The sequence below is a fragment of the Coffea arabica genome, chromosome 1c, assembly GCF_036785885.1.
Source record: "Coffea arabica cultivar ET-39 chromosome 1c, Coffea Arabica ET-39 HiFi, whole genome shotgun sequence".
Classification (NCBI taxonomy): domain Eukaryota; kingdom Viridiplantae; phylum Streptophyta; class Magnoliopsida; order Gentianales; family Rubiaceae; genus Coffea; species Coffea arabica.
The window spans coordinates 58,094,752-58,121,151 of NC_092310.1; the positions used below are offsets into that span (position 1 = coordinate 58,094,752).

Consider the following 26,400-nt stretch of genomic DNA (forward strand, 5'->3'; position numbering starts at 1 on the left):
GTTGAAATGGATTCATGAAGTGATGCAGATGCAGCAAGGCAGGAAAAAGTTGCAACAAATTAAGGGGGAAAGAAGCTGCCGCTTTTAGCCTTTCCATTTTGTCAAAAAGCGTGCAGTGTGCCATATGTACGTACGAAGCCGTGTGATTTTTTCTTTTTAAATTATTCTCTGCCCCCTTATATATATATATATATATATATATATATATATATATATATCTTGTGTCCCAAGTTTCTTCTGAATTCTGAGGAGGAGAAAAGGCTTGGGCGATTCCGTTGGTCGTTAGTAGTGTGTTTGAGTAAACTAAAAACCATGTAAGCAAATTAAAAAAGTGGTGTTGAAAACTACGTGCTTGTCGGCCTCATTTCGCGAATCTTATGATAATCAATCTACATGTGTATATATTGTAATACGAAATTGTATTAGACAACATTAGTTGTGATATCAGCCACCTTTTTCGACAAACCAAGCTTGTGTGGAAGATATTATCAGGCAGGAATGCCACCGGTGATTCTCTGAACGCCAGGGCACGCAATGGTGTGGCACGAGATCCGAGCGGACAAGTGTACATTGCAGGCGCAGTTTATAATTCAATTCAGCACTTAAAATTAATGTATTCAGATCTTAACATATTTAAATGCGTTCGATAACCAAAAATAGAACATTTGACTTAATTAAGTGATACTGAATTTTTTAGTCAAAACTTGCTTACAAAAATTAAGTTATAAACTATTCACTTATTACTTAACCTAATGTGATATACACTCAAATATTTCAAATTTCGTACTTAACAATTCAGTAATTTAATGAATTCAAATTTTAAAGCCCAAATTTAAGTTTTCAAATTATAATTTTATCAAACGCACCCTTAGTCTACCATACATAGCACTTAAAGTAGAAAATATTTCCTAACCATTGGACTTTGGTCCAATGGCCAAGAGGCTTTCCTGTGCACTAGGTTGGGAGTTCAAACCCTATCTAATGTAGTCAGCAATAGCCAAAAAAACAGGGAAAGAAGGAGAAGAAGAGAAGTAGAGGAAGACAGGTGTCAGGAAGGTATCTACTGTAGCTGTTGGTATGTCTCTAAAGCGGGACCATGGCTGCTATTCATAGGCAGCAGAAAGCATACGTTGGTGAAAAATAATATACGATAACATAAAAAAGGCAGCTAATTTTCTGTGTAGCTAAAAGTAAGGTTTAATTTATATTAACAGATAGTAATGTTAAAAGGGAACGTTACAAAATGTACAAATTCAACTTCCCTCTCATGCGCGCGAAACCACGCTTGTTACCAATTTAACGTAAGCCCAATAATAGACTACACATTATAAATGATGAGAAGTCTCTTTAGTTTTTCGATGTGGGACAAGATCTTTTGAAATATCCCTTTTATTTACAACATCTAATAGTACATTACAATGCTTCCTTTATTCAAAAAAACCAGAGAATGCAGTGGTTGGCCTTCTCCTCCGCCATAGGATACGAGTAGTGTAGATCTCATAAGATAGAAATGGCGTAAATCGTGGTGCCATTAGACCAAAAAAATTATTGTTTTAAACCAATGTACAATACCGTAGCAGAGGAAGGCTAATTAGATTAACAATTCCCTCTTGGTGGTGCAAGCAATGTACTAAATTGTGCCCTTAAAAATTAACCTCACTTCGAAACTCTAAAGCCCTAAATTCAGTATACAAGACAATCTACGTCAATCTAAATTCCATTACCAACTAAGCTCGGCTGCAAACACATTGATTAGATTAATCACAAAATATTTTTTTTTTCTTTTCCCTTTCGCTTTTTGTCAAGTTGAAAGTCACCCTCAATCCAACAAAATTTCATTACGTGTGAAAACACAATTTAATCAACTATGTGATTATGATGGTATTGATTCAATTCTCAAATCCTCCTCCTTTCTCCCTTCACGTTTGGATTCTCCATCAAAGCAACCAATTCTCATTACCAATCGAATTCGAAAAATTGATTGAACTTCAACTATCGCACGAATGGTAGCTAGACATCGCGAGCAATGACATATATATATATATATATGTATGTATATATCTATGCATAATAATGAGAAGTAATGAGAAGGAATGAGTCGGGTATAATTATTTTTGTCCACGTACTAAATACAATGATTATGAATAGAAATTTTATGTGTAAAAGATAGAGTTGTGAGTTGGACGTGCGAGTGAAAGATGCGTCGGGGTCCCCATAGACCCCATAACTTGTGGAAGTGAATTTGTAGCTAAAATGGACACATACATATAGTATTTGGGGGGGGGGGGGGGGGGGGGGGGAAGAAGAGAAAGAGAGAGAGAGAGAGAGAGATGTGAAAATAAATTATTGGTTCCCATCGATAAGAATGTGAAGCCGTCACTCATTCGCCAACATCGCTGATCACACGCACAGAACCACACATACGCCTAACTGAAAATACCCACATAGGAAACAAACCCTGACCCTATAACTCTCAATCAATCATTGTATTTTTCTTCCTTGATTAGCAACTCCATTTGTCATTGGGTTTTCTGATAATAATCCATGCGTCAGGCGTCCGTGACGTGTAACCCCCTTATTTGTTTGACACGTCACATCATCTGCATTCCCCATTTGGTATTATTCTCTTGACAACCAAAGCACTTGTCGTCTATTTGTGTATTATTATTATTGTGCATTGCTTCTTTTATTTCTATCGGATGAATTGTCGTGGGCCGATTTGTTGAGTTTAATTGAACGTTAATGAAGGTGAACCGTGAATGAATTGACCGCCATCGGGTGAATCGTAAGCTGTGTCACCTGTGTAGTTGCAAGTAAAAGTCGGGGTTTCGAACATATTCACTTACTTGCAGTAAAATTTAAAAAGTTTTCTGGTGGTTCATTTCTTTGTGAGAATCACTCCCTTTGGTGGAGTTCCCGAACCTTCTTTTAGATAGGTCAGAGTAGAAATAGAAATAAGGATCGTGGAGCAGGAGGAACCTTCTTTTAGATAGGTCAGAGTAGAAATAGAAATAAGGATCGTGGAGCAGGAGGAGCTGCTGACGATCAATTAAAAAAAAATATATGAAAATGAGGCTGCTAATATTCATCTTCTTTTTTTGTTTTGTGAATAATTGATGGATTTCTTCTTTTGCTTGAGATAGAAAAAATGATGGCTTTCTAAATTAGCTGATCAAACGGTAAGTATTGTATTGTGAGTAAAATATTGGTTCCTCCAACTTGCTAGCTGTGGCCGGCGATGATATAATCTGTTTGCTTTAATAAGTTAATGCAAACAAAATTTGTTCCTAAATCCAGCAGGTCTAAGGTATATATATATGTATATATATAAGTGAATGAACATTTTTAGATACAGAAAAAATTGCCATCCCTATCCTGAATTCTAATCGCCAACCACCAATCGCCCTAATCTATCTTGTATTTGATGCGAAAGAAGATAATTATGGCAGATTTTATCCTAATAATTAGTGCTTAATAATTGGGGTTAGACATGTTTGCATAAGTTTTTTTTTTGTCGAGAACACACACAGCTCATGCTTAGCCTTGGACCTTCAATCTTTTCAATAATCTTGGAATCTAGGCCTTGGTGTCACGCTCGATCTTTTGTGTACCTTAATTTGGTTAGATCGACATTGTACATGCATTCATAATTAATATCAGCGTCCTTTTTTTTTTTTTTTTTTACTGCTATTAGTTTGAAGAGTTCAACGATTTGGGAGTAAATACTACTATTTTCGGCATTATTGCCATCTTGATTATTATTAGCATTATTACTGTTGCGATAATCAATTATCACTTAACTACAACATGTATGAGTGTAATTAGACGTTAATAAACTGTGAATGAATTAGATGTGTTTCAAACTGTAATGTCATTCTTTGCGTGCACAATTGCACGTAAATGGCAAGCAAATAAAATGTAGCATATGAGCTTCCATTGTTCCGCCAATGCATCATCGTTATACCTCGTGGGGAGGGGAAAAAAAATTATATGTATCTTTCATTCTGCTCTTGTTAGTGATCAATTGAGTGTCTAAGCTGTAATCATCTGATAAACAAAAAATTTCAACATTGTATGATTAACGTTGTCTGAATTGGACATCAAGCTGTTGCACCTCCTAGAATAAGGTGCACCTAGCTCCTTCCACACACGTTAAAATGTATCAGATTTAGATTTCCATTTTTTTTATTTAAAAAAAAATAAAAAATAAATACAAGAAAGAAGTCAATGCATCAGACAGAACTTAATTATTGTTGTTGTGGTGGCAAAATTAAAAGTTCTTTTAAATTTAAATCTGATCCGTCTTGGCTGGCTCTGACGAGTCAATCTCTAATCTATGCCTTTTCTCTCTCGGTTTCAAACTTCATAATCATTAATGACTTCTCGTATAACTCCAGCTCACTGAATGAGAGGTCTGAACAAAACAATTGCCGAGCAATGCAGTTGGACTTTGCAATCCTGTTGTAAATATGAAAAGGAGTAGAAGAAGCACCATGCATATTATACATAGGCAATGATCGATGGACGGCCTTGTTTGGACTGACTGTTTTCTTCACGTACATCAAATCGCTACGTTAAACCACCAAATTCTACGCTCCAATAATGGAATGCGAATTGTGATAATACACTCCAATAATCAGCCGCCAATTGCATTTGGCGTTTAAAGAAAAAAGAAGTTCTTTTTTCTTGACATTCTCTCCAAATTCAACCCTTCAACATTCTCTTAATTTATTCCCCTAATTAAAACGACTGATACCAATAATTAAAATGGTTTTAGCTAGCTAGCTAGTAGTATTATAATATCACTGAACATGAAGCAGCAGCAGCAGTAATATCACTGCCCTAGTTTAGTTTCTAAACAACTTCTCATTTCACGTCATTCATTCAGTTGAAAGAAAGAAAGTATGATTATATGATCGCATTTAAGACGTATCCTTTCTTTTCCCAAATCAAGTCGCCGGAGCTAAAAGGGTAAATCTTTGTTTGTCGGAACCATCAATCAAATTCATGAAGGAAAGTAGTAGTGACTTTTTATTTCTCCTTTTTCTGCTATGGTGACTGTTACGGTACAGAGCCAATTGGAAGTCGACGTACATTTTCTTAGATGGCGGCGGAAATTATGCCAACGACCGGAAAAGATACCAACGCACGTGGCACCGCCACGGTCCTAGTTTTTCTCTTGTAATTTTTTTTTTTAATTTTTGTTTTTACTTTTCCCCCTGCCCTGGAGATGCTCAATCCTTAATCACCATTTCCTTCTTCTTTATTTACCCTTTTTATTAAAAAAAAAAAAAGATTTTCCTAATTACCACTGATACCATACATTGTCAAAAGATTTTTTTTCTTTAAAAAAAAAAAAAAAAGAAGAAGAAGGAGAAGAAGAAAGACTCTTCTTTCTCGGGCTCCATTATTTAGATTAGTTGAGCTTAAAAAAAATATTGGACCCTCTAGTGTCCCAATCTCCTACTACAGAATAACACCTTAATCATAATAATAATTGTTGGACTGGAGGACCTGTATATATATATATATATATATATATATATATTTCTACGTAATTGATAAGTATGTATTTGTCCTTATTTTCATTATTATTGGCTATTATTGCCAAGCCCACCCCAACAAAATTCTACAACTAAAAGGCATGTGGAGGTGCTGTACCTTGATCATTGGGCACACCAGACATCAGACTGACTGAAAACCAAATTCTGTGGCCTTCCTTGCAAATTCAATTGTACTCTTTAATAGTTGTAAGATGGAGATTAGACGGAGGGAATGGGACTTCTCTCTTATTGGATTGGATGATGATTGACATTCTCACCAATTTTTCCTTTGAAAGAAAACAAAAAAAAAAAAAAAAAGAGAAAAAAGAGAATGATGATTGACTGCAGTCTGTATCTGTATCTGGATGCTACTAATGATTTGTTTTAGTGGATCCACTTTGAATTACTCCTGTGTCAAATTAATGGACCAAGTTTCGTAAATAACTACTATTTGATTCGTTCAAATAATATTCCCAAAAAATGATATCCAAAAAATAATATTAGTAGGGTTTGTCTCCTTGGGGCACTACATATGGGTAATCATTTTAGAATATTCATAGTTAATTTGTTTTTCCTTTTTAATATTCTTGTTTGGCGCCTTTACAGCATCAAATTAAAAAAAATCATATCAAATTATGAATATATAGTCATACATGATCTACAAAAAGATAAGCAGCAAAAGACTATACTAGAAGCATACGCTAGGCTTTAGCCCACGGTAATTACAGAGGCTTGGCCTCCGTTCCACGTATACAGAGCCAGGCACCCTTAAGTTTTGACGACTATAATGATATGGTTTATGAGTTCTTCTAGTAGTATATTTGTTGAAATCATTTTTAGGAGAATTATATGTATATATATATATATATTATAAAAAATGAGAGAGTTTGAACCCAAGGCATCTTATCACATAACTCAACCCTTCTCCCCTTCCGTCAATTGATTTTATATTTGATAATAGATATATAAAAAAATTCACCAAAAATAAAATGTGCAAATAGATAATTATTTGGTGGTAAAACATACATAGCCATAACTAGCTAGTAGTTGCTAATAAAACCTAAGATTTATTAAATAAATTAAGAACGGAATAATAAGAAGGGTTTTTATAAGGGCATCCATTAACACACCTAGTATTCATTTAACATACCATATATATACACATATTAACAATTATTATCCTCTCATTCCTTTATATACTTTTTCTATTTAATCTTGCCTGCCCCTCTCCCTTGTATTTATTTACTTTACCTAATTAATCTTACATTTTCAAAAAATATGATACTTGACATATATTTTAACGAGTGCCCTATGGGCATCCATTAGACAAACCGTAAGAAAAAAATATATGTTATTTGATAGCAGGACGTGTTGAGTTAATCGTTATTAGGGGTAATTTAGGAAAAAAACTTATGATGATAGAATTTTCTTTTACACCAAAATCCCTTCCTCCCATTATACATAGCGAGTATATATAGTATAGATACAAATATAGATATAGTGTATAGATTTGTTCACATAAACAAGTCAAAAATTAGAGTTTAGTATATCACAGGTCTGAAATGCAAATTTATAATAGGATAGAGTTCTATTTCAATGATTGTACGTCTCTTAGTGGTTTGACAGACGTAAGTTCTATGTGGTATTTTCGTTGTTGTTGTTTTTTTTTTTTTTTTATTCATTCTGGGGGAACTAGAAGAGGTTCTTATCACGATATATTTTCCTGGCACCTAAAAAGAAATCAAATACGTGAGTTTCATTTAGATTTCGAATTCTTTCAGCTTTCAACTTTCGTCCGAATCATGAAAAATTGGACAAGTGAAACTCTTGAATATCTGAAAATTTACAACATTCAGTTTTAAGCAAAATCTTCAAATTTGCCATGTGAAACGAAGGAGCATGATGCATGGTAAAAGAAAACTTGCTCAAATCTACTGCCATTTTAGTTTTCATTTTAGTGATAAAAAATCATCTTACATTAGACAAATGAAATCTTATCCATTTGAATTGCAAGTTTTTAAAGTTTTTCTAAAAAAATATATATATTATAATGATATATGAAATATGTGAGGTAAAATGTTAATTTAAAAATGTATCGTGAGAATATTTTAGGTGAAAACTCGTAATCCGAACAAGTTTCTCAAAGTAGACGCGTTTTCAGGGTAAGCAAAATTTTTCCAAAGTAGTCAAGTGGTCAGCTAGGGCAGTACACTTGACGATTAAGATAAATTTATTCCTTCAAAGCTTCTGATTGACTCTTTAGCAGTGGCTGTTGTCTTCGCCATTATTAGAGTACGATTAAGAAGTCAGATTTAATGAGGTTCTCACAAAAGTGAAGCATTTGCCAGCAAGTTAGGAAGTACTTTTTCTCCCATTGCTGGGAAGGTGCACTCGTATAACAAGTTGAATAACTTGTGAAAAAATGTTAGTCTCCCAAGCTGTACTGCCCCTTTAGTCTTTTAGAGTAGTACGGATGATGGATTTAATCAGCAAATTTTCGATCGATACTGACGGTTTTAGATTGACTAAGGAATTTGCAAACACTTCCGTTCGATAAAACTGAATCTGAATTCTGAAACAATTAATTTACTGAATTTTAAGCACTGAAAAGAAATATATGAATGTTTGAATTTTAATGCTAAACTTATTTATGTTATTTAATAAATATTTATAACTGAATGCTTAATAAGTTTAATTTTATAATTTTGCCCTTATATCTTTTCATTCGAAAAAAAAAATAGAACCTACAATTTAATTAGCTTAAAATTGTTAGGTATGAAAATGATAATATTTATTTTTAAATCAAATTAATATAAAAGATGAAATATATTATATAAGGAGTATGGAGAAAAAATGAAAGTCATTAAAAATGGAGAAAAGATAAACAAAAAATCGTTAGATAAAGAATATCAGGTTGTTTAATTAGATAAGAATTTTGAATATAATTAACAAATAAGGGTAGATTTGGTAGATAATATAAGATAGTTAAAATAATTTTATTGATTCTTATCAGAATTAAGCATTCAGTCAGGATTCTTGTGCTGAAAAAAATACACACAAGTTCAGCACTGTTTAACAAGTTCAGCAAATAGATTTTCATTTATCAAACACTCAAAACATCTGAACGTCTGAAAAGATTCAGTTTCAATGTTTTTTATGTTATCAAGCGGACCCTAAGTCTTTGCAGCTTTCTACTTTTAAGTTACACTACTATTAAGGAAGAAAAATATGATTAAATGGAGATACACACTATATAAACGAAATTTGACATTGAAACAATTTTGACAATGTTTCGGTATCCACTATCCACAATGTCTTTTTTTTCTTTTTTTTTTTTTGGTGCGCGGGGGGGGGGGGGGGGGGGGGGGGAACTCGTGATTTACTTTTAGGACTTATTGTAGATTGAATTTTTTGTATCCTTCCCAATTACTCTCCCACGAGAGTTACTAAAGGATTTGTCTAACTTAATATTTAATGGGCATTCGTTAATACGAGCCTTAATTGCTAGTTTCTTTAAAAATTTAAAACCAAAATAAAATACATTCAAATGTATGTAAGCGTGGACAATACATTCGAGTTTTTTTAATTCACAAGGCAATTTTAATGTGTATTAGGTGATTAAGACGTCTACCAAGAGAACCCTAAAACTTAGAGTAGTGCTTTTTGGATATTATTTGCTAATTAATAGGCATATATATATATTAGTCTCGTCTTACTCTTTCACTCTTAAGTTTCAACATTCTTCAGCTTTTATCCCATAATTTTCGTGACTGCTTTGTTTATAAAGCTTTTATAGGAAGTAGCCTCTCTCAATAATATGTGAGACTTCTGTTCAGCCAATTTATTGCTTAAGCTTTCTTTTGTAAATCTTCTTTTTCCAGAATTAATGCCCCACTTTTTGACTTTTTTTTTTTTTATTAAAAGTGAAGTCCCTCAGCAAATTAGCAATACAACTTTTTACGAATTTAGGGTCGAAAGAAAACCAATGTAATATCCCAATCAGAAAAGCTAAGGACCAAATCAACTCATACGACAAGATTCGATCGAGGCCAAAACAAAAATAAATTCATCTCACCAATTTTAATGCGGATTCTTCCATTGAAAGTTCTAGAGCTATGTGCACTATACATATGGCCTTTGAATGCTATGGCCAATCAATAGTAGTGTAAATTGGAGATATCTTCCATGTATAGATGCTGATCAATCGAAAAGTGTTAGTCCAATCACGGCTTGAAGAAAGTGCTTGAGAACTAATAAGGGCACATGCATTGGAGGAGCGCAAACATTTTTTTTTGTCTCGATGCTTTTGTATTCATTCCCCAGAGGGAAGGTCATAAGATTGACGAATTAAATCCTCTTTTTTTTTTAAAAAAAAAAATTACAATTAAATTTTTATATATAGTAGTAAAAAGGAGCGGTTTGGAGCTTCTCTCTCCAGATATATCATTTGGATTTTCCTTCTTTATTGCATTAAGATTTCTCCCCACCCCCCTGAGCCGGCAAATAAGAGATTACTTGTGACTTTGGTTTTTCTTGAAAGTTCCTACAATAGCAATAACTAACTGCACAAGCATAAACTGCCAGAATAATGAAAAGAAATTCCCAATTGGCCAAGGTCCCTTGTCAGCACCCCAGTCCCCACCCCCCCCCCCCTTCCCTTCTCTCTCTCTCTCTCTCTCTCTCTCTCTATATATATATATATATACATATAAATACACCCGCTTTCTCCCTCCTTATAATGCACTCCCAAACAAAGAATTCAAAGCCTATTTTCGTGCCACCAACTTTCTTCTCCATTAATACACACTCAAACAGCGAAAAGGGTTCTTCTTTTCGTCTCTTCTTTTTTTTTTTGTTTTGTTTGTTGTTTCTTAAAGGAGTTTCAATATCATAAGGTTTATCACCATAGATACACACCATCCCACCCTTAACCTTTTTCCTTCCCTCCAAAAGATAATCGAAGAGGAAAATGGGTCTAAGAGACATTGGAGCAACTTTGCCTCCAGGTTTCAGATTTTACCCTAGCGACGAAGAATTGGTATGCCACTATCTCTACAAAAAAATTGCAAATGGAGAGGTTTCCAGAGATACCCTAGTGGAAATTGACCTCCATACTTGTGAGCCATGGCAGCTTCCTGGTAGGTCTTCTTCTTCAAGACATCAACCTTCTGTGTGTGTCTGAGTGTGTGTGTGTGTGTGTGTTTGGGCTGTGGCGCGTTACGGCTATGAAAAAAAACAAAATTTTTTTTTTTCCCCTTCCCCTAGTACGTAGTACTGTAGTAGTAGTAGTATTTGTTTTCCCTTCCTCGTTTTTGGCCTCATGAAAAATATGCTGGTAATTGTGACGACGGACGGACAGAAATAATTTAGGTGGCATCAGATTCTGTGTGTTTTGTTGTTTTGAGGAGTATATGAAACAAGCACACGTGCCACCGCAGCTGTTTCAGAAAACAAACAAGATAACAGTTCGTAGCAGCATAAATCTAACACAACGAGTGAGAGACAGAGAGGGAAGCGAGGATTAATATTGCCAGTTTTGTTAATCAATGGATATCCTGATCGACAAAGAATTTTAGTAATTGTTTTAGCTCTGAAGGCAATTCCTAAAGCCTTGCTCTCAATGGTTCATACTTTGTTAACTGATCAGTTTGCGCTCGTGGTTTGCCTTAGGCTTGTTCCATTAATTTCTCCTGAGAGCAAGAAAGAGTACAGGAAAATAAAAACCTTGTCATAGTGGATTGGGGATGTATGTGTTAATTAGTGCTAGGAAATCTGTGTTAGTCGAGAAAAGAAATAAAGATGTGATGTATAAATACTGGGAAATTCATGTGCAAGATGGAGTACTGAGTGAATGAGAAGGAAGGTGGAGGGTATTGGGAGTTTTGATTCTTGAGAGTTCATATTTTACCATCTATTATTACATACTTCCAAAACAGACACACACATATATATATATATATATATATATATATGATCATCAGGCAACTGATCGACTGGCATTTTGACGTCGTATACATATATGTATGTGTGTGTGTATGTATATATACACGGACGGTGTTATAGATTTTGCATTAGCTAGGACAACTTCGGAGAAGTTCAAGGAGCATCAATGTCCAAACGCCTCATCAACTTCACACGTCCCTCGAAAGTAACCTTTGGGGGCCGGGCCGGGCCGGGCATCATATTAGTAAGATGAAGACATCCTTTTTGCTCTGTACAATGAATATTCAGAATTGATTTCCTCTATCGATCACTTTCTTTATGATGTTCTATCCATTCACTCTTTTTCTCGTTCCAGTTAATCGCAATTAGCATGGGCGAAGGAATATGATTCCTCTTGTCCCACTAATAATAGGTGACCCCAATCTATATTAGTCATGCCACTAGCCCCTCTAAGCATATCTTCACTTTGAAAAAAAAGGCCACGGCATGTGGTCCGAGCTTGAGGTCGGGCAAAATTTTCATTAACATGGTAACAAGATTCTCTGATTTCCAAAAATATATTAATGCCGCGTCTTTCTTTAACAGTAGTGTGTGACTGTGTGTGGTGGATTCAATAAATATATATATATTTTTTTTGGTATTTGGTATTTGGTATTTGGGGGACGACTCCCATGTAGCGGCTACAAGTAAGAAGTCATGGACACTTTATTTATTGTTCAGTCACTAGCGACTACAAAGTGACTCAATCTTTTTCTTAAAGGGCATGAAGGTAAGGACACAAATTTGACATGGACTTTGCACCATCCAACGAGTCCTCGATCGATCGACCATTATTGTATTGGCTGTTTGTCAAAAAAGGTCGAAAGTTAGCTTAAACGCACACATGCATTGAGAATCCCGTAGTGATCACCCTTCAACTCCTTTCTTGGCCCAAAATACAATTGCTGCTTGTTTGGTGATAATTAATTGACATGCACCATATTATTTATATATATGTTTTCTTTCTGGTCTTCAGATGTGGCAAAGCTGAACTCCAACGAGTGGTACTTCTTCAGCTTCCGGGATCGCAAGTATGCAACCGGCTTCCGAACTAACAGGGCAACAACCACGGGCTACTGGAAGGCAACCGGTAAAGATCGTACGGTGCTGGATCCCACGAGAAGAAGCATAGTAGGGATGAGAAAGACGCTGGTTTTCTACAGAAATAGAGCTCCAAACGGGATCAAAACGGGTTGGATCATGCATGAATTTCGCCTCGAGAACCCTCACGTACCACCTAAGGTATATGTCTTCAATTCCTACTGTTGCATGTGCTTTTCGAAGGCCATCAACTGGCTAGCTAGCAGTACGCAGGCAGCACTACCATTTTACTAGTAGTAATATTGCTTGCTTCCAATAATAAAATATTTGTTCAAGAATACACGCGGACACGTACGCGTAATTCTGATCGTCTCTTTTCTTGATTTTAATCGTCTTTTTTTTTATGTATCCAAGAGTTCTCTTCTGTTTGTAAGTGGGGTGGATTTGAGGGAGTCTCTAGGATATATGGAAAGCGTAGAGGGGACAACATTGACGTAAGAAACTTAATCGGAATCCTACTGAAGCAACGCACCGTGTCACTCAGTAGTATTTATTTTAATCTCTGGATATATATCCTACCTACAAAATTCGATCTTCTTCTACCGTACTGCTTGCCTTCCCTGCTTGCCTTGTTGCGAGCGGTAGCGGTAGCAGTAGCAGTAGATTATCCATCATCAAATAGTCAGGAGGGAGGGAAGGGCAGGGCTGCCACTGCCTGCTTTTGTTTGCAGGGCCAGGGCGCGATGATGCGAGAATGGACGGACCACTTCTACTGGCTATTCAACTATTATATCAAGAGTATGTTTGGTTGGCATATATATATATATAGCTTATTGTTAATTGTCGTGTCGCTCAAGTCAATTGTTTCTTAAAACAAAAGTGGATGTTGGTTATTTAATCAAATAAATATGGATCCCTAGAAGAGACTGGTCAGGTAGCTAGGGTTGGATATCAAAGTTGTGACTTTCTTGGCAATTTCTGTAATTAATATATATGAGATTATTTGTCTTGCAATATACACATGTAGTACTAGTATCTATCTATTTGTCCTAAATTAAAGTTGGGCTGCCTCATCCCGCTCCAATATATATTTTCAGGAAGATTGGGTGCTGTGTAGAGTGTTTCACAAAGCCAAAGTCGAAAGCGTCGATAATGACGTGTATGATGCGACGGCCGGTGGCGGCTGTGGCGGAGGGGGTGACATTTCTCCCACTTTCGCTGCATCTCCTCCCAATGTTGATCATTGTACGGCGGGAGGCTACAACCAGAATTCTTCATTCTCCCAAAGTCCACCCCATCAAAGCCAGAACTCCAGCAGCACTGCTGCTCTTCCAAACATGTCCGCTGTGTTGGGTCGCAATTATCTGCAGTCGTCATCTCAGGAATTATGTAGTGTAACTGCGTCGCGGAATGATCAGATGGTGCATTCCAAGTCGGAGCTGGATGAGTATGGATTTCTCTTTAACATGAACTTTGGAGAAGCAAATTTGAGAGATGGCGGAGTCCCTTCAGGTCTTGAGGAAATGCACTTTGACGACGACAGCAGCCTGGTTTTCATTTAAGAGTGCACGATTAATTATATATCTTAGGAGGCGGAGAAACAAAAAAAAAAAGAAAAAAAAAAAAGATGTGTTAATGGATTATGATTCATTATGAGGCCTAGTCGTGTCCATGAGTCTGATTCTTCACAAGATTGATTCTACAGAATTTGAAATGCATGCACGTAGCTAGTGATATATGTACATAGGTTTATGCAGTTGCGTCAAAGTTAGTGCTAAAATTTGCAGTAGTATTCTAGATAGATTGCAGGTATGTGAATTGTGATGGACAAGTCAGGTAAGTAAATATTTACTACGTACACTCTGTAAATTCAAGAATATTACTCTGTTTGTGTTCATTATTCACTTTGTCTGTTTTTACATACGTACGTATTAAACCCTAGCTCGTTTCATTTCATTTACAAAAACGTACTGCAAGGTTGAAACGATTCCATTTTGCAACATGACATGATATATGAAAAGGCGGGATGGGATGCGCTAGCTGTCAAACTTTATTATTTGTTGCCATTTTGCCACTGATTCTTTGAAACCTGCTTCCAATTTTGTGCGGATGTTCCCAGAAGGTGGGATTGGGATTAAATACGAAAGTAGACGGAGAGCCGAGGGAGGGGAAGGTCGTCCAGGGTCAGACCGGCGCGCGGTACAAATATTGGATGGAGATCACTTCATATGCATCCTAATTATTACTACTACGTATAAAAACTATTTTAATGAATACATAGGTATTCTCAAAAAAAAAAAAAAAAAAACCTTTCAAGAGCTAATTTTAACAAGAAGATTACCAAATTATCCTCATGTGCCACATAAATGAATTTTTGTGCTAAGTAGATAATTTTTGATACAATCTAGAAGTAGGATGAGAATACGAGGAAAATAGAGAGAGAGAGACGAGCCACATAAAAAAGTTACTTAATCTATACGGTAGTTTAGTAATTATGTTGAAATTCGGAGCGTTTTTTGTTTAAATGAAAAAAAAAAAAGAGGCCAGAATCAGAATCTAAAAGCACCTGATTCTGATTTTTAGTTTTTTTGGCCCAAAATCTCTATAATCTAAGTTCCCAAAATTAATTGAGAACACAACAAAATAAAAATATCTTTTCAAAAATCAAAAGCTAAAATCAGCTAAGAACAGGACTTATAAATCACACATATGAATACGAAGAAGTAAGTGTTTGTTTTATGATTAGTTAAAAGGTACGTAAAATGTGCTAATCCACTTTTTTATTTGAAATCTTTAAATTGCATAAGACATTTCCAATTTGATAGTATACAATATGATGAATGAACTTTCTCCTTTCCTTTTTATTTTCCTCAAGAAGGTGAATCATATTGAAGGAACACTTTTTTCAGAGGGGGAAGAAAAGAAGAATATGAAGAAGAAAGAGAACCTTTTCCTCCGGTGATCAAGAACCCGCTTTTGGGTGATTGAGAACATGTATGTACACTTTCCACAAAGAGTCGGCTTTGAGGCGTACGGATAAAGTTAGCTCGTAGCTGCGGGGGACGCGACTACATTTCCCTGCTTGCCGCCATATTTTTTGGTTCTCAAGAAAAAGAAAGAAAAAAACAGAAATAAGGAAAAATTGGCATTTCATTAATTTGTTACTCCCTCTGTCCCGGAAACTTTGCCGTGCTTTGGCAGCTGAACATTTTATGTACAGTGTTAAGTTTCAGATTTGTTTTCCGATTTTATCACTAGAATGTGTGGTCATTAGTGGTCAAGAAGACAAAAATGACATGCGGAGCCAAAGTTACTTACAAGAAATGCAATCCGCCAACAGAGAGTGATTCTCACGCATTACTTTAAATCTTGTGTGTATCTCACGACTGTCTTGCAACTTGAGTTGAGAGCAAATGAAAATCAAGGGACCCCACTAATAAAAGTAAAGAATGAGAGAATCTTGAAGGGTAAAAATTGAAACAAGAGAATTTTTGTTTTCTATTTTGAGTATGTGATAAATATTTTGGGACAGATCAAAATGGAAAGTATGACAGTTTCAATGGGACGGAAGAGTACTAACTTAACTATCACTGCTCATGACTTTTTAACCATCTAAATTAGATGTATATGCTTTCTTCTTTTTTTTTTCCCCCTACTATGCAGTCATAATAGTTTTTTTTTTTTTGTCATCAGAATTCAAGTAAAAAAGAGTAAAAAAAAAAAGGGTGAAGCAAAGAAGTTTTATATTACCAAAAACATTCAAGAACGGATTTTCCCTTATCAAAAAAAAAAAAAAAAAAATCAAGAACGTTTCCCAAAAAAAAAAAAAAAAATCGAAGAAGACGCGCTGACGCGGGATATGCCGCTAACAATTTCCTTTCTGATTCCGAATGAATAAATAAAGCTCAACCGCCATAAACAACAGTGCAAGAGCACACTTCTTAGTTTATTCATCTTATTTATTTTTTTTTTTTCCGTCAATCGAAAGTAAAAGAAGGAAGGATCAAGAAGGGTCTTCGCTGCGAGTGGTAGTACGCATGGCTGGGACTAAGGGTTTTCAATCTGGGTACGACAACGAAGCGTTTGGCTTTGGATTTCAACTGACTTTCTAACTCAGTCCAAGAATTGACGCTGTAACCACAGTTAATTCTTGCCGGTAGTACCTCTTATACGGTATCCTTAATCCTATATGTTTATTACTGCTGCTTAGTTGCTGTCAACTTGTTCTGATTTTTGACCCCTTATCCCTTTCATATAGTTATGGTTGAATAAATTTTGTAAGAAATATATGCATGCTTTTTCTTTTATTTTTTTGGCTTGTTCTACTCTCTCTCGTATTTGGGACAAGACCCATTTTGGTATTGTCCACAGCCATCTTCTGGGCTGCTGTCAGTTTATTCTGATTTGAGGTACAATTTAGGAATAATTGATAATTTATGTTTTAAATCGTCTGCATTTTTTGCTACTTTTTGTTCCTCCTCCTTTCTTTTTGTTGTTAACTAATTAATTTATTACCTGTTCAGACTTTTGCTTCTTGCCCTTCCCACTATGGTTCATATTCTGTGGCTGATCTTAACTAGTATTTTCTATTGTAATTCATTGATGTTCTGTGCAGACGAGCAATCCCTTTTCGCCTGCCCCACCTCCTCAGCGGGTGGGCCGGTTGCTTTTTTTTCTTTTTTTTTTAAAGTTGTTTCTTGATGGCATACAGAACCAGAGGAGTTGAAAATATAGAGTCATTAGTACCTAAGACATGCTAAGTTACATACATAGTGGACAGATACTAAACTGTGTTTATATACATTGATCAGCATACATCCAATCAAAGATAAGATTCTGTATAGCATGATGTGGTTTAACGAACTTATGTATTAAAACTCCATGACTGTGTTGATATAGCTTGATGAGCCTGCAGTTCTTGTTTATTTATGATTTCAGTATTTTCTACATTCTTAGGGAGACCTGATATATATGTCTTGGAATTAAAGGTTGTCTTCTTATGAACTCAAACGATGATCTCCTTCATTTTATAAAGCTGGCATAAACTCTAAGGTTGGGAGCACTATGAGCACCTGATCAGTTCTTGACACATTTAAAAAAAAAAAAAACTTGTATGAAACATCAACCTTGCCTTATTCTGATACTATGCATTCTTCCAGGGCCTAAAGGCCAGGGTAGAATGCTCCATTCTGAGGAGTTACAGAGTTTCTTGGGCGACAAAATTACTCTTTGCTAGTGCAAGACCCACATGTCGATGCATCATCACTTCTTTAAGCTGGTGTTGCTCCAACTTTGCTGAGAAGGGAAACTTTTCTGACATTATGATGTCCTTGGCGGCATCTCATCTTATATAAGTTATGTTGGCAATTGAATAGCATTCTGAGTTTTTCTGCAAAGCTGAGATGTAAGAGGAATGGTTTGCAATTCTTAAATTGTCAGAGACTATAGAAAAACATTTGGAAATCATCATGTAATAGTATCCATGGATGTGATGATTGTAACTGGGAGCAGAGATTTATGTGAGGCATGTTATCTGTGTTAAAAACTATGAACAGTTAGATCTTTCTCTGAGTTCATCTTAATATATAAGAAAGAGAAATTGGACTTTTCTCTGAATTTATCTGTATTGTTCAGTGAATAAAATTATAAGTTACTTAGGGCCAACTTCGAATGTGTTGCACACCAGGTTCAGATAACATCTATTGTCCTGTCATTCTCTTTCTAAGCTTGTACCATAGGATGGTTATTAATCTAACAGTACAATCGGAACATTGTATATCAATTAGCAATCTTACTAGTCGGCACTTTTTCTGGTTGTTTTGACATTTATTATAATGTGAAGACTGTTGATTAAATATGAAGTATTTGATTAATTCGACATTTGTTATAATGTGAAGATACATTTTTAAACAAGAGAGGATTATATGAAGTATGGTAAGAAGTTACCAATTATCAATCTTTGATATGCGAGGTTTTGTGACAAGTCTATTTTTTTGTCAATTCTTTCGTTGTAAGATAGTAGATATTAGAAGATTGTTGATTCAATATTTCAAATTTCCATTCTTCATTTTGTACATTCTTTCTGCATGGTTTATCATTTGTTGGTTCTTTCCTCCTCCTTTCTTCCTTCTTGTCTCCTAGACATAAATGGTGATGTAATATAAGAGATATTGACTGGTCAACAACTTAGTGGAATTAAGACTATTTCTCAAAAGCACAATAAGGTTTATAAAGAACGAGCATGATCCAATATCAATTGCCCTGCCAATTTTGTGCTTGTTTTTTAGAAGTTATTTAAGACTAGAATTTTTCATATTTGATATATTCTCTTATTACAGCGAGGACAGAAACAGAAGACACCAGATCTATGAGAAATGACGGAAGACACTAGATCTATGATTAATGACAAGGTTGAGAAGCTCTCAGTTCCACCTGGTTTTGTGTCTCTGTCGTCCTTCACACTGAAGAATTTATCAAGTAATGAAGTGGCATGTTCTTCAATGGCGGTTGGGGATGCGTTTCAAACAGAGCTAAGCCCAGTGGGCTTTACCCCCACCATGGACAATATTGCAATGTTCAAGAGTAATCTCAGTCATAGACCATGGATTCTTTATAATCAATTTGATTACAAGTCAAATGAATCTGATTCTGAACTTGAAATGGTCATGTCTCTTCTTTTATCATGTTTTTCCAATTTCTAGTTGACAATTTATAAGAATTTTGAACCTATTGCTGAACTATGTTGCATGTAGGCTGATAATTAACGGTAGCATTTAGGTAAGTTTGAACTACAGGTCTGTCATTTTACATGCTCATATTTGCATGGCTTATGCTTATAGATACAGATGTGATGTGTTGTTGAAGAGAAAAATTATGAGTTTTTCCTTTATGTCTTTAGGTAGAGTTCTTTATTATTATTATTATTTTTTTAATTTTGGCTTTGTTAATTCTGGTTCTGATGATTGCTGGAAGACAAGAACACACAAGAAGAGTAAGGGAAAACTTTGGAGAGTCTTTTTCCATTGATGGTATGAGGAGCTTGGAAGGATGAGGAGAACAATAATGGCAATATTTCCGACCCTAAAGTATTAACATGGATTTCAACCATTATGTACTCAGCTATATTGTTTGGTCATTGAGGAATTATTAGGAGTTATTAACTAGTGCAAATATGACTTATGTTTTACTAAGTAATTTGGTGTGTGCCACATAGTCCTGCCTGTCTACATGGAAAGAGAATGCGAGCAATTTAAAGGAAGAGACATTAGTTAGTGGCTTAAGTGGTAAGATACACTTGGTGGTTTGGCAGAGTTAACTAGATTAAGAGATTACTTTTGGCATATCACACTAGGAGGAGTTTTCCATCTGCTTGGTGCTACTGGATTTAGTTATGAGTTGTGTCTTTGTGGTGGTATGGTACTCTTTATAGTGCTGTGCTGATAAAGATTAAAGTCTAAGCATCATTGTTTGATGACTTTACACTGTTAGTGTCTTTTTATGTTAACACGGGAGAAATGTATGGAGCTTTCCTTTTTGTGTGAATTTGACTTAGGGGTGAGCATCGAATTCGAAGTCGGTAATTCGGTAGGTTGAAATCGGTAATTTTCGGTAAATGGTTCTGGAAATATTCGACCTAATTCACATTCGAAATAGGAAATATCGAATTCGAATTCAATCCGAATTGAATTCGGTAAACGAAAATTTACCGATTTAATCGAATTCGTGAAAACTGCTTCTTAGGGCATCGAACCAGTTGGATGGATCTGTTAACTACTTTGGAGATTATGACTGTGATATCATGTGCAGCAAGAAGAAGAGGTGCAGACACTCCTATGATCTGAATTGCTCTGCTCTGCAATTTAACAGCAGCGGCAATGGATTTTGTAGCAACTTATGGGACAGACTGCAATGTTTTTCACTCTGGATTGGCGTACCCCTTTGGGTTGCAGGAGATTGCAGAGCAATTCAGAGACCATTCCCTGCTGGTCTTGAGGATTGTCCCAAACTGGAGGAGATCCAAATCAAGGTTGAAGGAGATTGCAGGGAATGGTCAAAACATGCACAGTACCCCTTTGGGTTGAGCACTCTGGTGTAGTATCCTCGCTTAACCAAGATGCATTTGGATTGTGGAGACACCATAGGTTATGCACAGACTGCACTGTCTGGGCAGATGGATTTGAGCCAATGGGAACGATTTTACCTGATGGGAACGAATACTAATTTAGGGCAAAAGTCTGAAATTGGAACATCTGGACATAAGGATATTATTTCCTATTTAACTTAATTCGGAATTTCGAAATTGAAAACGGTAATAATTTACCATTTTACCGAAATAAATTCGAATTCGGTAAATCCGAATTCAAAAACTATAAAACCATTTTCGACCCTAATTCGATTCTAATTAATTCGATATCACCGATTTACCGATCTAATTACCGAATTCGAATTACCAAATTCAAATCGAATTTGGTCGGTAATTCGGTAATTACCGTAATTGCTCACCCCTAATTTGACTAGTTCTGCTTCACTTCATTGTTGCATATTTTAATACATAGCTGACTTTTTAGGGTTTTCTCTGCATATATTGCTTATTCTGTATGAGTTTCAGTAATGTAAATCTGATAGCTACTATGGGAACGCAGAATTTTCCCTTGAGAGCTTGCCTGCCTAAAGGAGTGGTCCGAGGATGTTCAAGTTGTCCTAATTGCCAGAAGGTTTATCATAGTCAATTATTTGAATTTCAATTTGGGGAACTGTTAATCATGAGTTTTTTTAAGTTTAGACATTGCAAAGTATTGGGACTTAAGCTGGATTGCCTTAGTTGCTTTGATGCTCATATACATCTGAACTTTTGGAAAGGTTACTGCTCGGTGGCATCCTGAAGAATCTCATAGGCCTGTACTTGAAGAGGCACCAGTATTCCAACCTAGTGAAGAGGTAATATCATTCTTTTCTGCCTATCTGTTCTGCTTCTATTTTACATTGTTCAGGATGTGGTGACTTTGTGAGCTTTGAATTTATTGCAGGAATTCAAGGAGTCACTTGAATATGTTGCAAGAATACGTCAAAAAGCAGAGCAGTTTGGAATATGCCGAATTGTGCCTCCTCCTTCCTGGAAACCACCATGCCTTCTCAAAGAAAGGAATATATGGGAGACTTCTAAATTCAAGACCCATATTCAACTGGTTAGTGACCTTCAAGATCAAGGTATAAAGAGAAATCTGGATAGAAGTCACAAGGAGGCAAAAATTAAGAGGAGGAGAGTTTGGATGAGGAGTTCTGGAGATGGATCTTTGAATGAAATCTCTACAGATGCTAATGAAGTTCAATCTGAGGCTGAGAGCTTCATATCCAAATTGGGGCCTGAGTTGACTCTAGAAGCTTTCAATCGGTATGCTGATGATTTTAAGAGGCAGTACTTCTGTAAAAGGGAAAATGCTATAAATTCAGATGCTAACTTGACCGTGCATGAAGATGGATGGGAGCCATCAGTTGAAAATGTAGAGGGAGAATATTGGAGGATAATTGAAAATCCAATTGAAGAAATTGAGGTATGCTCTACATGGTAAAGCTGTCTGCTTGAATGAACCTTTTAAGTTTATCCTTCTATTTGGTAGTATCTGTATGCTCATTTGGCACTTTAGGTTCTTTGCTGTGCCAACGTTGAAACTGGAGGATTTGGAAGTGGGTTTCCAGTACATTCTAATTCAATGGGATTACCAAATTATCCTGAATATTGTGACTCATGTTGGAACTTGAATAATATTTTCAAGCTTCCTGGTTCACTCCTTGGTTATGAAAATCGTCAAACTTCTGCAGCTTTACTGCCTCATCTTTCCTCAGGGATGTGCTTTTCCTCTGTTTGTTGGGTATGATCCAAAACCTTTTAGAGTTGAATACACTTTTGCTTTTTCTGTTTTCAGGTTAGGGGCTGTTTTTTGGGTGTTTTTCTTTTCCTTTGCCTTTTGACTTGTAACTTTATATTCCCATAGTAAGATCCTTTCTGGTACATTTATTTCCATCATACTTCATTGGATTGTGATGAATTGTATTTTCTGTTTCTTGGAGCTTCACTGATATCTTCTCATCTCTCTTTTTTGTATTCTGTGAAACAGAAAGCTGAAGAGCATCATTTGTATTCCCTTAGTTACATTCATTTCGGTTCCCCTAAAATATGGTACGTCATCCCAGGAGGATATTGCTACAGGTTTGAGAGAGTTGTCAAGAAGCACCTCCCGCATTGTCTTGAGCATCCTGAATTGCTGTATAAGAATGTAAGCTTTACTTTTTAATTATTGTGTAGTGAGAGAGAGAGAGAGAGAGCATCCTGAATTGCTATAAAAATATAAGTTTCACCTTGTAGCATTCAAGGTGGGAAGGAGGGAACATTGAGAGATAGCGAGATCAGATGTTTTTTCACTTCATATGGGGAATATCTTACAATATAGAAAAAGGTGGGGGGGGGTCACTGTGTGGTGTAAACACGATGTCACTTTTTGAAGTTCATAATGTACCCTTAATTATAAGGACAAATTTGTACTAACTCATTCTCCAAAAAAAAAAAAAAAAAGAATTCGCCCATAATCAGCCAGTAGCCCACTGACTATTACTTCCTCACACCAAATCCTACATATTCCCCTCAATTTCCATCTTCCATCATCTTTTCATACAATTATCTAAATTTTAAAGGGACCTGACCAATAGAAAAACTTTATAAAGGGATAATTTTGATAAGTATATGTTTAGTTAACTGCACATGCATTAGGGTGTGCCTTAAACACTAGTATCCATAATATTTGTCATCCATTGACTAGGAAGATTTAACATTTAGGATGACAATGTTAAAAAATGTTCTTTCACTTCATATATGGATAGTGATGGTGTTACATTTGTTAACTGTTGACAAGGAAGATCTAACATTTAGACTGACAATCTTTAAAATTGATCTGTTGTTTGAGCCACTGGTCTATTATTTGACATCCTTCAAAAACCATCTTGCTTTGAATGTGCTAGTATTGAGAATAACTGCTATGGTTTGACGAAATTATGATTGTCCGTATTTTATTAGTGGAACTATTTCTTGAGCTTAGAGACCGCAGCTTTTGATTTAAAATAGACAAAGGTCTTGTGCATTGTTTGATTGGTCACCATTTCTCACTGTTTTCAGATCTCTCAACTTTCCCCCTCTACCTTAACGGCAGAGGGCATTCCTGTCTATCGCTGCGTGCAATATCCGGGAGAGTTTGTTGTTACGTTCCCTGCAGCATACCATTCACAATTTGACTGTGGTTTCAATTGTTCTGAGACTGTTAATTTCGCTCCTTTTGACTGGTTGCCTTTTGGTCAGCATGTTGTAGAAATGTACTGTGAGCAAGGTAGAAAGACATTGATTTCTCATGATAAACTGCTGCTTGGTGCTGCCATGGATGCAGTGAGGGAAAAGTGGAAATGTGAACTGCTTAAAAAGAATGCAAGTGTTTGTGGAAAAGATGGGATCCTAACAAAAGCACTCAAGGTAAGCCCCTACGGTACTTCAAATTACTACGTTTATGATGTAGTGTTTGGTGTTAGTGCGGTTTTTTTTTGGGTACATTTGTCATGCTGCCTTCCTATCTTGGCTTTATTTATCTTTTGTGACATACTATAGTCGTTATGTCTATAAATTTTCTTGTCTTAGTCAGTTACTTTTGGAGAAAAATATTAGAACGATAGCAAGGCAAATTTTCATCCCTGTGCATTATGCAATTTGTTTCCAAAAACTAGAAGCACTTTTAGATTGTTTCTTACATCCCATTATTATGTTCATTTGTTAGATGTTTAACCAGCACATTTTCCTTTTACTCTCTAACCAATAATACGTGCTTCACTGGCATATTTTTACTTGTACTGAAATAATCATCATAACCTGATGACATTCCCCAACTTCTCACTCCAAGAAATAGGTGGCATGGGTACCAATCGCTACTTATATTCTCCTATTGCGTGATTGCTTCCAAGTCACACTTTCAGACTGTTGTAAGACGAAAAGTTTTGCTTTTATTACTTCTACTTTGTCTCAAAAAATCTATGGCATGTAGTAGATTTGTTTTCTTATGGTTATTGTTGGGTCGAGGTCTTTCCCATATGCAGATAGCTATTAGGCTTCTTGCTTATCTGGTAGTTTTAGTCGGGGCGAAATTATTATCTTGTTATATTATTTGGCTTCTGGCGTCTTGCTTTATTGAAGTAACATTTGTTTATTGTTTGATATACCAGCTAGCCATTTCTTTTTTATTTTTCTTTTTTCTTTTTCGAGAAATGATTTGCTTCCACTAGTTTTATTACTAAAATTTGCTGAAATGTTTGTGGTACTTGAACAGTTACGGGTCAAACAGGAGGCCATCAGGAGAGAATATCTTTGCAGGGGTTTACAGTTGCAAAAAATGGAGGATGACTTTGATAGCGACAAAAGGGATTGTAGCACATGCCTCTATGATCTACATTTTTCTGCCATAGGGTGTTCATGTTCACCAGGCAGATACGCATGTCTGCTACATGCAAAGAACCTCTGTCCTTGTCATTGGACTGCCAGATATCTCCTCTATAGGTATGAGATCTCTGAGTTAAATCTCCTGGTTCAAGCTTTGGAAGGGAGGTTGGACGCCATTTATCATTGGGGTAAAAAGAAACTTGATTTAAGGGTGAGTTCTGACGACTTGAGGGAGTTGAGGAACCGTGGCGAAGTGTCTGCTTCCGTAAAATCTGCAGCAACCAGCACTTTATCTCAACTTCTGGGGCCAAAAGAACTAGTGACTGGACAGGTATGTAGAAAGGAAGAAGAGGAGAAATATGATTTACAGAAAATTTCTGCTGGCAGCGGTAGCAGGCAAGATACTCAGGAATGTATAGACCCAAACTTTGGCAACATAACTTCTAAGAAAGGAAAATTTGACAAATCTCAAACCGTTCAAAATGAAGTTATTGTTCTTACTGATGATGAGGATTGAGTGGGAATGGATGTATGCAGAACAATGGTCGCGGATTTATGGAGCAAATCTGTATATACCTGATTTAAAATGTTATAGAGGTTGGTTTCCATATCTTTGTTTGAGGTCGGCAACTTGATAAAGAAATGCAGCGTGTTGTGCTTGGAAGAAGTCTTGAGGTTTATTTGATGAGAAGGAACTCTTTTCAATAGTCCGTTCAGCATGCTTGCTTGACATGTCCAGAAAAGCAATTTGCTGGTTCCTGGGCAGTCAATAGGAGTGGACGTTGCCAAAGGGAGATTCTGGAGTGAGTTCACTGCAGAGATGGGATGACATGATACGGAAGCAACTAAACTGTTCGGGGGATGTTCGTTTACATTGAACAACTGAAAGGAACAGAAATTTATTTTCCAGGAAAAGAAAGACAAAAAGTTCAAGAAATGTTTGCCCAACAAAAATGCTGGCTTTTGTTTTGCTCAAATTTCTTTGCTAAATAGGTAATTTTTGAAAGGATAGTTTTGGTTTAGCATTTTTTTTTTTTTTGTTGTTGGAAAGATGGCTACTGCTAATCCCAATGCTATGTCTTGGACGTAACGAATTCATACTTATCTCGGTTTAAGGTTCAGCAACATTGTAGACGTTTAAGTGCTAACTGCAGCCAATAGGGTGCAGAATTCGGGACTTTAGATTGTTTGCATCAGTCAAATCGATCGAACAAGTTTATAACCAGCGATGATGCAGGCGGAATGATGCAGGAGGAAATAGAGCCGACGACCGGGGGGAACCATCTGATGATGTTCTCGAGGACATGAATTGAGAGATTATATGTCTTCCAAAGAATTACGATAATGGTGACGAAGATGGAGGGA

General features: G+C 36.0%; 2 protein-coding genes across 5 annotated transcripts; both read left to right on the forward strand.

Moving 5' to 3' along the window:
• Positions 1-10,265: 10,265 nt before the first annotated feature.
• LOC113714980 (NAC domain-containing protein 4) lies at positions 10,266-14,466 on the forward strand. The gene is made up of 3 exons (XM_027239124.2): positions 10,266-10,681; positions 12,502-12,767; positions 13,664-14,466. Exons 1-3 carry the CDS (start codon positions 10,513-10,515, stop codon positions 14,126-14,128), a joined length of 900 nt encoding a protein of 299 aa, XP_027094925.1. The 5' UTR covers positions 10,266-10,512; the 3' UTR covers positions 14,129-14,466.
• Positions 14,467-16,338: 1,872 nt separating this feature from the next.
• LOC113714992 (putative lysine-specific demethylase JMJ16) lies at positions 16,339-26,156 on the forward strand. Of its 4 annotated transcripts, none has more exons than XM_027239159.2 (9): positions 16,340-16,739; positions 18,905-19,228; positions 21,209-21,280; positions 21,426-21,503; positions 21,593-22,117; positions 22,211-22,435; positions 22,682-22,840; positions 23,734-24,081; positions 24,926-26,156. In XM_027239159.2, exons 2-9 carry the CDS (start codon positions 18,941-18,943, stop codon positions 25,550-25,552), a joined length of 2,322 nt encoding a protein of 773 aa, XP_027094960.1. In that variant the 5' UTR covers positions 16,340-16,739; positions 18,905-18,940; the 3' UTR covers positions 25,553-26,156. The 4 variants fall into 4 exon arrangements, with proteins under 4 accessions (XP_071938492.1, XP_027094960.1, XP_027094941.1 ...); XM_027239140.2 differs by having other exon boundaries at positions 16,340-16,722; XM_027239166.2 differs by lacking the exon at positions 16,340-16,739 and adding an exon at positions 16,775-16,975.
• Positions 26,157-26,400: the final 244 nt, after the last annotated feature.